General features: G+C 41.3%; 1 protein-coding gene across 1 annotated transcript in view; it reads left to right on the top strand.

Moving 5' to 3' along the window:
• Nucleotides 1-12230, top strand: part of SYNC (syncoilin, intermediate filament protein) — a 44436-nt gene that overhangs the window by 30611 nt on the left and 1595 nt on the right. The window contains exon 3 of the mRNA XM_040424585.1: nucleotides 8902-9026. Coding sequence (XP_040280519.1) covers nucleotides 8902-9026 — 125 coding nt within the window. The remainder of the gene's footprint in view (nucleotides 1-8901; nucleotides 9027-12230) is intronic.

Here is a 12230-nt window from a genome sequence, read left to right as displayed (position 1 = left end):
GTCTCTTTGTACGATATTATTGCCGCCTATGATCACCAAACATGGTGTGTAACAGAGACATGCTCAATAACCCGATATGGCGAATATAATGAATCAATGCAGCCCCTTGGGGCAGAGTACGTTACCCCTCTTGTATCGCCGTGTAGAAGTCCTTTATTCAGCAAATTCGACACACATCGGCATCCCGTGTGGTCGAAAGGTCTCAACGCGGCGTCCCACGTGACCAAGGCTGCGTCCTACGTGAAAGGTACGGCTCTTTGGGGAACTGCTGAATGCGCTCACTCTCCAAGTCCGGACTGTATGCTTTGTGATCGCACAACTTGAGTCCTGGTGGCTGCCTATTAATAACGGCACCTTGGATTTTTGTTACAGATGATTGTTGCGGTCATGAACCGGACGCGTTTCGGGGATCTAGCCCCTTCCTCAGCTGCTATGTTCACTTTTCTTTATATACCCTTCCTTTATCACATCAGGGAATTCTGGGGCTTCAGCTACAATAGAATCCCGATATGGATCACTTCTCCGGGTGACTTGTCTATTCTCTAACATATATGCATATAATAAAATCCAACTTGCACTATAAACATGCAATAATTCTACTTTATAATTGTTATCTCACAGTTTCCAGACTTACAAAAGACGCTCTAGGGTCATCCATGCGTTTTCAATATCGCAAGTGCGTTTTTCTAATATAAAAAACGCATGGTGTTATAAAAAACGCACTTGCGTTATCTATGCATTTTCCATGCGATTTTATCTAAATCATGTAATATCACCTGACCAATATGTTAAACCTATTAGAAACACACAACAAATCAGGAATATTGCACAAAAGTATAAAAATATAAATATATATATAAGTATAAAAGTCCAAAGAGGGGCGGTCAGGCAGGGAGAAGGGATCCAAGTGCTGGAAAACAGCCTGACTTGTATCCCCTGTCCCCACCGGACAGCCACCCAAAGTTCATCCATGTAAAAACCATCATAGGAACCCAAATAACTCTAATTCTGCATTTAACCCTTTTGGGGCCAGCGTATCAAACTCGAATATTCTCCGAGACTCCTGCCTGGACATACGAATAATAGGTATACCCTTTCAATGGCCATGAACCGAAGAGAGGTTGGATCACAGTTATGAAAGACCTTGAAGTGTTTGGAGAGTGAATGTAATTCATCTCCCTTCAATATCTTCAAAACGTGTTCCCTCACTCTCTTTTTCAAAGGTCATTTCGTCCTGCCTACATATTGCTTGTGGCATGGGCATTCCAGGAGATAGATAACATTTTGGGAATCACACGTTAGTGTTTCCCTAATTTCTATCTCAAAATCATTCTGGGTAGATTTAACTTTTAAAGTTTTTTTGGGGAAGGAAGTATTTTTGCAGTTTAGAAACCTACCACATCTGAAAAACCCCTTTGGTGTCATCGACTGTGAACCCGTTGTTATCCTAGGTTGTTTAATAGTGGGAGCTACCTTTGATGCCAAATTATTGGCTTTAGTATATGTTATTTGGGGTAATTCTGTAAGGAAAGGGCCCAGAAATTTGTCCTCCAATAGAAAATGCCAGTATTTTCTGACTATTATCTCTACCTGCTTATGTTGTGAATGAAATGGTAGAATGAGTCTCAAAATTTCCTTTCGTTCTATGGCCTCTTTTCCTCTAAAGAAAGACTCCCTTTCCATTCCCCTTACTTTGTCCATAGCCTCCATAATGATTGTGGGCGGGTATTCCTTCTCCAGAAACTGATCCCTTAGTGCCAAAGCCTCCACTTCAAACTGGTCGCTCTGCTTACAATTACGCTTCAACCTTCTAAACTGGCTGGTGGGTATATTAGTGAGCCACCTAGGCAGATGACAGCTTGAAAACCTGATGTAGCTGTTCCTGGTGACCGTTTTGAAGTGGGTGCTACAAATAATTTGATGCCCCTCAATCTTTAAATTGATATCCAAAAATGTGGCCTCTTCATCTCTAATATCTGGGGTAAACTTCAAATTCCTCTTGTTCAAATTAATATCTATTAAAAACGTATCTAATAATTCCCGACCACCCTGCCATATAAAAAATACATTGTCGATGTATCGACGCCAGAGCACCAGACTCGTCCCCAGCTTGGGGCGAATGATATCATATTCCCATTGCGCCAAAAACAAACTGGCATAGCTGGGGGCGAATCTGGTGCCCATGGCGGTACCTGTCAACTGAAGAAAAAATTGATCCTCAAACATAAAATAATTATGTGACAAGATGAACCGAGCTGCCTCAACATTAAAACCTATCTGCGCTTCTTCCAATTCACTATTATTCTTGAGTTGGCTATTTAAGGCCTCAAGGCCCCTGGTGTGTTCAATAATTGTATATAACGAACTAACATCCAGGGTTCCCATAATCCAGTGTTCCTCCCACTCAAGTAATTCTATAGTTTTAATTATATCTGTTGTGTCCCGGATATAAGATGGGACTTTTTTAACCACCGGTTGCAGCCACTCATCTATATATTGTGACAGGTTTGCCGAAAGGGATTCAATCCCCGATACTATTGGCCTACCGGGGGGGAGATTTCAAATCCTTATGAATCTTGGGAATACAGTAAAAGGCCCGAATACTCTTATCTGCACCCAAGATGAAACGTGACTCCTGTTCTGATAAGAAACCTTCCTCAACTCCCTTCCGGCAAAGCTTAGTTAGTGATTGGACAAAATCCTCTGTAGGGTCTCTTTTTAATTTCTTATATGTACCCTCATCATTGAGCTGCCGAAGACACTCGGCTCTATATGCCTCTGTGTCCAAAATTACCACCGCTCCACCTTTGTCCGCAGGGCGTACAGTAATGTTGTGTGTCTTCTGCAGCTGTTGGATCGCTTCGATCTCCTTTCTATTGAGGTTGTTTCTATTTCTAGGTTTCATCTGTCTCAATTCTCTCTCAACATTCACCCTAAAGGCCATCATCTTATCACTAATTTCTTGCCTGGGAAATTTCCTCGATCTTTCTCTTAAAGTAGTATGAGGATATTTTATAGACTCAACATTTACTGGGTCATAAACAGATATGGGGTTCTTTAGGAAATATTTCTTCAGGCATAATTTCCTGATGAACTTCTCTATCCCAATGTACGTTGAAAATGTATCAATTGATTTAGTGGGTGCGAATTTCAGTCCCTTGTTTAGCAGTGAAACTTGGGATTCTGTGAGATTTATTTTGCTGATATTGATTATGTTCGATGTGTCCTGTGTGCATAGGGATTGTGCCTTTTTCTGTGAATGTCTCCCTCTCCGTGTCTTTTTTGTGCATTGTACTGGTGAGACGGTGGTCTGTACCAATAGTTGCTCGACCCCTGATAGTTGGCCTCCATTCGTTGTGGTGAGTGTCTCTCGTAAGTGACTTGTCGGTGTCTTAAATTGTAATCGTGCTGTCGTGTGTTTTGGTGTCTCTGTGTTGGATTTCGTGTTTGTTGACGTGGAGGGGAAGGAGTGCGTGATTTCCTGACCCTGTGGTGTGGGGGAGTCCCATCTAAAAAAAGAGGAGAAGCCAAAGCCTCAAATCTATTAGAGGTTGGGATGATGGCATGATCCCTTAGTCTAATAGTCTCTCCATTTTCCATACTTCCTCCATTGGGATTGGGATTTATTGTTTTCTTAATTTCCTGTTTATTTTTCCCCGTATATTTTAATTTTTTAGATTTTCTATTTATGATCTCACCCTCTAGATTGTCTAAATTATGGCAAATTCTCTCTTTCCACCTCAGTACCTCTTCTGTATCAGGAAAAAGTACTATCTCTTTCCTCAGAGTGGAAATCTGGTCTGCAAACTGTTCTGTCATTTGGGATCTCCTGGTGATCACTAATTGAATCAGAACTTGAGATTGTGTTCTTAAGAACAGATCCCACTCTTTTTGGAAATTCTCATCTACCAAATCAGAGGTTGGATTTTTTATAAGACTAAGTCCTCTGGGGATAATACCTTTACACAGATACTGATTCAGTGCCATAATTTCCCATTTATTGCGAAGTTGTTTTTGCAATAGCTTTTCCAATTCTCTGAAGGTGTCATCTCTAGTTTTGCCCACATGTGTAGGATTCTCATCTAATATATCAAAAGAAAAAGATTGTATCTTTTTGTATTTGGTGTCTAAATGTTCCCAGATATCCATTGGGAAAGAGACGGGGAGCTCAACTGGGGGTGAAGAAAGGCTAAAGGTATACTGGTATACAGCGGCTCACCCACCTATTTCTTAAGGACCAGGTGCTCACTCCACGGATTCACCCAAATCCGATTGAAAAGTGCAAAATGAAATAGTTAGTTGGAGGGCACTCAATTACCTGACAACATCAGACAGGGTGTCAATAAACCTATTTAATACTCATAAAATATCGCTACAATATTCACTAAAAATATTCACATAAAATAATCGCATGAAAAACCATCGCATGTATAACACTATAGGAAATGTGTACACATATAATCGTATTGGGGTATAATCGGATAGTATATTCGATCCTATTGAAGAGTCAGGTTGTAACTGCAATGTCAATGTACGGTCTCTTTGTACGATATTATTGCCGCCTATGATCGCCAAACCTGGTGTGTAATAGAGACATGCTCAATAACCCGATATGGCGAATATAATGAATCAATGCAGCCCCTTGGGGCAGAGAACGTTACCCCTCTTGTATCGCCGTGTAAAAGTCCTTTATTCAGCAAATTTGACACACATCGGCGTCCCGTGTGGTTGAAAGGTCTCAATGCGGCGTCCCACGTGACCAAGGCTGCGTCCTACGTGAAAGGTACGGCTCTTTGGGGAACTGCTGAATGCGCTCACTCTCCAAGTCCGGACTGTATGCTTTGTGATCGCACAACTTGAGTCCTGGTGGCTGCCTATTAATAACGGCACCTTGGATTTTTGTTACAGATGATTGTTGCTGTCATGAACCGGACGCGTTTCGGGGATCTAGCCCCTTCCTCAGCTGCTATGTTCACTTTTCTTTATATACCCTTCCTTTATCACATCAGGGAATTCTGGGGCTTCAGCTACAATAGAATCCCGATATGGATCACTTCTCCGGGTGACTTGTCTATTCTCTAACATATATGCATATAATAAAATCCAACTTGCACTATAAACATGTAATAATTCTACTTTATAATTGTTATCTCACAGTTTCCAGACTTACAAAAGACGCTCTAGGATCATCCATGCATTTTCAATATCGCAAGTGCGTTTTCTACAAACATCTTCACTAAACAGCAATCGAAGACCATATCCATATAAATACTCCCAAGAAAAGCATAATAATATAAAAACCGCATGATTTTATCTAAATCATGTAATATCACCTGACCAATATGTTGAATATTGGTCAGGTGGTATTACATGATTTAGATAAAATCGCATGGAAAACGCATAGATAACGCAAGTGCGTTTTTTATAACACCATGCGGTTTTTATATTATTATGCTTTTCTTGGGAGTGAAGGTGGTGAAGGGAGTAAACTGTGATAGTGTTAGGTAAAATACCTAAGGATACGTATAAGTATAGTCAATGAAAAAAATAAAATAGATGTAACAATCCGAAAAGGTCCGAAAGTGTCCAAGAGGTATAATGGTGTTAGTCCAAAAAACATAAAAAATGGAATATGAAATATAAAATATAGTAAAATGCTGAATATTAGTCCAAAAGGATGGTAAATTAGTCCAGTGACTCTTGGTAATATTAGGTACTGTGGCACTTGTTAATGCAGCTGGTGTATTATGCCAGCAGAGGGGTTGTGGTACAGTATCCAATAATGTCGGTGGCGTCCCACATGGCAATTAATTTGTACTCACCCCGCGGTCCAAACTTGGTTAATGTAAGAGTGAAGTGGCAGCCGGTGTAGTCCTCCGGAGACTTGCTTCCTCACGCTGGTATGTTGCGCGCTCTTTGTGGATGTATCGGCGTCTCACATGATCTAGCACGTGGTAGCTATGTTACCAATCAGCTGGTACCTCTTATTCGTATGGCGTGTTGGTCGCATAGGATTTCTTCTGTTGTTACGATAATATTCCAAGGTTCTTTAGCGAAGGCGTGGGTATTGGTGGGTAGTCTCGAGGATGATGCCAGGTAGCCAGATGCATTTCGAGGTGTTCCGACCTCTTCCTCAGTGGCCATATTGGATTCATTAGGACTGCCCTCTTTTATACCCACTTGTTATATTGTCCCACCAAAAAACCCGGCCTGGATGTTGCTAATTGGAATTGTGTTATTTATTGTTGTGCTGTCATTTGTAATGCATTTGTGCATTTAATATGCGTTTGTTTAAACTTAATGCGATTTTTCTTTTCCTAGTACCGTTTTGCGTTAGATTAGGTTATCCTATTTGTTTATATTAGGTCCTTTTGGTAGATGTTATGGGCTGTACTTGTTCTTCTTTTGTTTTTAGAGCGTAGTATTTTTGTCCCAGGAGTTGTTATATATCTATTCTGGATGCTTTTAGCAGAAAATAGAGTTGGGGAATCTTTCAGGTTCACTATTGTGTTGTCTATAGCATATAAAACGCAAGTGCGTTTTCAATGCGTTTTTTGGGTGTATGTGCGTTTTTTTGTCTACTTGTGTTATATAGCTCCATGGTTGGATCTGATGTTTAATTTTGTTTCTAGGTTATATTAAAATTTAGATTTTGATAGTTATGGTGGGTAGTAGATCTGGTTGTCTTATTTGTATCTGATTGTGCATGTGGTTAACTGTGTATTGATGGGTTGTAGTGTTTGTCTTATTTCGATGATGTTGGTCTTTATTGTGATATTGTCCCCCCCAACCTACGTTTTAAAATAGCAATTCAACCATCTTAATAACCTTTTAATAATCATTTAATTTTTTTTTTTAATAATAAGTGTAATCAACTATAAACAAATAAATATCCTACAAAACCAGATATAGAGTGCCTGCCTATTTTTTACGGTTACAAATGACTGCCTTAATATGTACTGATTCTACGGCGTGATGTGTGCAGTTCGAGCAATATTGACTGGGAAACACTGAAGGCTGTATCTGTTCAATGTTAAATGGATCCTGCGTGATCCTGTGGAATGATTGTTCACATACCCGATGGCTTAATTTGTTATACTTGTTATATTCTGAAAAACTCAAAAACAGAGTAAACATAATTTCAATGGGGCTGCAAAAATGCAGACAGCACACAGTGTGCTGTCTGCATCCGTAGTTTTGTCCACAGCCGCGCAAAAAAGATAGAACATGTCCTATTCTTGTCCACAATCACGGACAAAAATAGGCATTTCTATCATAGTGCCTGTCATGTACGGTCCGCAAATTGCGGAACGCACACAGGCCGGTATCCGTGTTTTGCGGCCATCTGAGTCCTTATACTGAATCTTTTCCTATAAAACAATATATTAGCTCAGCCCAGCTCCTCCTGCTGTATAACATGCTCTTAATTTGCCCAATATTTAAAAGAGGACCTTTCACCGATTCTTACCCTATGAACTAACTATACAGATATGTAGAGCGGCGCCCGGGGATCTCACTGCACTTACTATTATCCCCGGGCGCCGCTCTGTTCTCCTGCTATGTCCTCCGGTATCTCCGCTCACTAAGTTATAGTAGGCGGAGATACCAGTCCCTAAGTTATGATAGGCGGAGTCTGCCCTAGCGCTGGCCAATCGCAGCGCAGAGCTCACAGCCTGGGAGGTTATTTTCTCCCAGGCTGTGAGCTCTGCAATGCGATTGGCCAGCGCTAGGGCAGACTCCGCCTACCATAACTTAGGGAACGGAGATACCGGAGGACATAGCAGGAGAACGGAGCGGCGCCCGGGGATAATAGTAAGTGCAGAGAGATCCCCGGGCGCCGCTCCACATGTATGTATACTTAGTTCATAGGGTAAGAATCGGTGAAAGGTCCTCTTTAATTTGCATTTTAATGGTGACGTGTTCCCTTTAAACAGCGATCAAGAGCTGTATTTTATCAGAGCATAGTACATGTGCTAAAATTCAGAAGGGCAGCATTTACACGCAGCAATCACCTCTGCTGTATGGGAACAATTCATAGATCGCTTGTCCCAATAGAAAATCATTGCTTCAGAGCAAATCACAATCTGCTGCACAGGAATGACGACGGTCCCTGCCGGCGGAATGATGCGATCACCGAATGAATGAGCTTCTTCGTACATCATACACTGTCAGATTTTCGGGAACGAGTGTTTATACAAATGCACATGGAGTCAGTTCTGTTTTTTTGCGGACCCACTGAAGTGAATGGTTCCGCATACGGACCTGTAAAGAAAAGAATCAGAATAAAAATATGTTTGTGTGCATGAGCGCTTAGGCTACATGCACACGACCGTGCTGTATTTTGCGGGTGCAAATTGCAGATCCACAAAACACGGATGCTGCCCATGTGCGTTCCACAATCTGTGGAACAGGGACCCATTATAGAAATGCCTATTCTTGTCAGCAAAACAGACAAGAATAGGACATGTTCTATTTATTTTTTTACAGCGGCACAGAACAGAGCAGAGTGCTGTCCGCATCGGTTGTGACCCCATTGAAGTGAATGGGTCCACATCCAAGGCGCAAAAAAATGCAGCTCAGATGCAGACCCAAACCACAAACGTGTGCATGAGGCTGAAAAGCGTGAATCCCTGAGATGTGTTCCACTGTGGAATTGACACTCCTCTGTGTAAATGATGCGTTGTCTCCATTCATTACAATGTAACCTGCACCTGCATACTTTTCGGAAATGGGTGAGGGCACCCCCAAACATGCTGCCTGCAGATTGCACTGCATTTGCAATGTCACGGGTTCCCTTTCAAGGATTTACATGCTGATAGCATCTTAGTCTGTGTGGTTGGATGATTTGGATACAGCATTTGTTGGAACTAATGACTGAAAATTTTCTCATGCTCCATCCAGGAACAGCTGCAAGAGCTCGAAGAGAGGAGGAGGGAGATTAAGGTTTCAGTCCAGCAGCAACAACATAAGAATACAGAGATGGAAGAATTACGGAAAAGTTTAGCCCAGGAGCTTGCAATCTACAAGTATGTGATCAAACTCAACTTAATGCCCTGGTATAAGAAAGGAAGAAACAGGTTATATGGTTAAAGTTACTCATATGATTACACTTTCCATTGTGCAAATACACTCAATGAACAACAAAAAAAATCTATCCAGATAGAAACGTTGGATTGCTGTAAAACTCAGCATGCAATTATGAACATAGCAGGTCAGTATTGCGTATAATTTATATTATGAAACCTGTCGATTTTCCAGATATGAAACAACCAAGCTGAAATTGTTATTTTTCTTCCCCGTTTTCCAAGAGCCATAACTTTTCAGTTGATGTAGCCATGAAGACTTGTTTTTGGCAGGATGAGTTATATTATTTTAAAGGCACCATATGATTTACGGTTCACTATGGTGTAAAAAAAATTACATAACACTGACCCATAGAATAAGGTTATTAAAGAAATATCACACTTACATAGACAGAATTGTTCCTTCAATGGATATCAGTGGGGTGACAAACATCAATTCTGCCATTGCGAGAATTATTTAGATACAGCTCCGTTGTCCAAAAAAAAAATAAAAAATAAAATTCTGTCAGGCAGAGCAAAAAACACCGAATTTTAAAAAGGCTAATTTCCCTGGGTTGAGGGCATTATTTCAGGGTATAGACTGGGAGCAGCTACTATCATAATACTGAGGATAAATGGGACAGCTTTAAATCCACATTGAGTAATTGCACTAAAACTGTATTCCTTTAGGTAAAAAGTATAAACGGATAAAATTAAACCCCAATGGCTTACAGCTACTGTAAAAAGGGCAAAAAATGACAAAAAGGGCATTTAAAAAATACAAATCTGAGGGGTCAGCTGTAGCCTTTGAAGTTTACAAAGAGCTTAATAAAATCTGTAAAAAGGAGATAAAATCTACAAAAATACAAAACGAACAGCAGGTGGCAAAAGAGAGCAAAACAAATCCCAAAAAAATTCTTTAAATATATAAATGCTAAAAAACAAAACAAAAAAAAACAAAAAACAAGGTCCGAGCAGGTAGGTCCCCTAAATAATGGTAATAATAGTCACTGAAGATAAGGAAAAGGCAGAGTTACTAAATGTTTTTTTTAGCTCTGTATATACAAAAGAAGAGAAAGGAGCCGATATCTGTGGTGCTGGCGCTGTTCGTACATCCAGTAATATACTCAATTGGCTAACTGTAGATATGGTCCAAGATAAGGTAAATGCGAACAAGGCTCCGGATCCAGATGGATTACACCTAAGAGTGCTTAAAGAGCTTCAGTCATTGCTGTGCCCCGGTTTATAATTTGCAAATATTCTCTAGGTACTGGTACAGTGCCAAGTGATTGGCGCAAGGCAAATGTGGTGCCCATGTTCAAAAAAGGATCAAGGTCCTTCACAGCTAATTATAGACCAGTTAGTTTAACTTCTGTTGTGGGAAAAATGTTTGAAGGACTCTTAAGGGACTATATACAGGAGTATGTGACTGTAAATAATATTATAAGTGGGAACCAACGAGGGTTTACCAAGGACAGAAGTTGTCAGACTAACCTGATTTGTTTTTATGAGGAGGTGAGTAGTAGCCTGGACAGAGGGGCGGCTGTGGATGTAGTGTTTCTGGATTTTGCAAAGGCTTTTGATACCGTCCCTCAGAGGTTTAATAGGTAACGTAAGGTCTATAGCAGGCATCCTCAAACTGCGGCCCTCCAGCTGTTGCAAAAGTACAACTGCCAGCATGCCCGAACAGACTACAGGTATCAGCCTACAGCAGGGCATTGTGGGAGTTGTAGTTTTACAACAGCTGGAGGGTCGCAGTTTGAAGATGCCTGGTCTATAGGCTTGGAAAGTATAGTCTGTAATTGGATTGAAAACTGGCTGAAGAACCTTGTCCAGAGAGTTGTGGTCAATGATTTCTATTTAAAATGGTCTGGGGTTATAAGTGGTGTACCCCAAGGTTCAGTGCTGGGTCCTCTATTTAATTTTATTAGATATCGAGGACAGGATTAATAACACCATTTCTATTTTTGCAGATGACACTAAGGGTACTTTCACACTAGCGTGAAAACGCGTCAGTTTTGTCCCCATTCATTGTCAATTGGGACAAAACTGAACTGAACGCATTCAGTTCTCATATCGGAGAGCAAACCGCAACATGTTGTATTTTGCTTTCCGTCCTGAGAAACTGATCAAGCCAGAGCCGTCATAACCCATAATGCAAGTCAATGGGGACTGATCAGTTTCTCTGACACAATAGAAAACGGATCCCTCCCCAATTAACTTTCAATGAATTAATGATGGATCCGTCTTGGCCATGTTAAAGATAATACAACCAGATCCGTTCATAATGGATGCAGACAGTGTATTATCAGTAACTGAAGAGTTTGTTTTTTTGCTGGACCCTGCCAGATCCAGCAAAAACGCTAGTGTGAAATTACCCTAAGCTGTGTAGTACTGTACAGTCTATGGAAGATGTCCATAAAGTACAAGCTGACTTGAACACTGAGTAATTGGGCATCAACTTGGCAAATGAGGTTCAATGTGGATAAATGTAAAGTTCCGCATCTTGGTAGTAATAATCTGTGCTTTATATGTCCTAGGACCTAGGTGATGTAGCACTGGGAGAGTCACTTATAGAGAAGGATCTGGGTGTCCTTGTAGATGGTAGATTAAACAACAGCATACAATGTCAATCAGCTGCTTCTAAGGCTACCACCAGGATATTGTCATTAGGCCAGGGCTCGACAAATCCCAGGCGCCAGGTCGCCATGGCGACCAGGAATTTAGTCCTGGCGCTTGGGTATTTGTCAGCCCGTTTTCAAAGGTGCCCGGGCGATGGGTGCGGAGCTGCCGTTCTGTCCGGAGGCAGCACCGTTTGAAACAGCTCCGTCACAGCACACAATAGCAGAGACGCCGGCAGCAGGGAGGGGAGGGGCTCGGGAGGAGTGTAATCTGATCCTAGAGTGAAAGCTGCTTCTGCCAGCCCCTCCCACCAACCAATCAGAGCTGAGGCAAGGCAAGGCAAGCACTAGCAGCTCTGAGTCACTGACACAAGTACAGGGAATCGAATGAGTCACAGGTTAAGAATCTAAAGATCCGACTCAGTTAGTGACTCATTCGATTCTTTGAGTTAAAAGAACAGTCAGTCAGACTCTAGAACAGGTTACACTGAGACTATCACTGATGCTTTTGCAGCACCGATAAGATTAAGGGACAGGAGCAGAGATA

The sequence above is a fragment of the Bufo bufo genome, chromosome 3 (assembly GCF_905171765.1).
Source record: "Bufo bufo chromosome 3, aBufBuf1.1, whole genome shotgun sequence".
NCBI lineage: Eukaryota > Metazoa > Chordata > Amphibia > Anura > Bufonidae > Bufo > Bufo bufo.
This window is presented reverse-complemented; position numbering and strand designations above follow the sequence as displayed.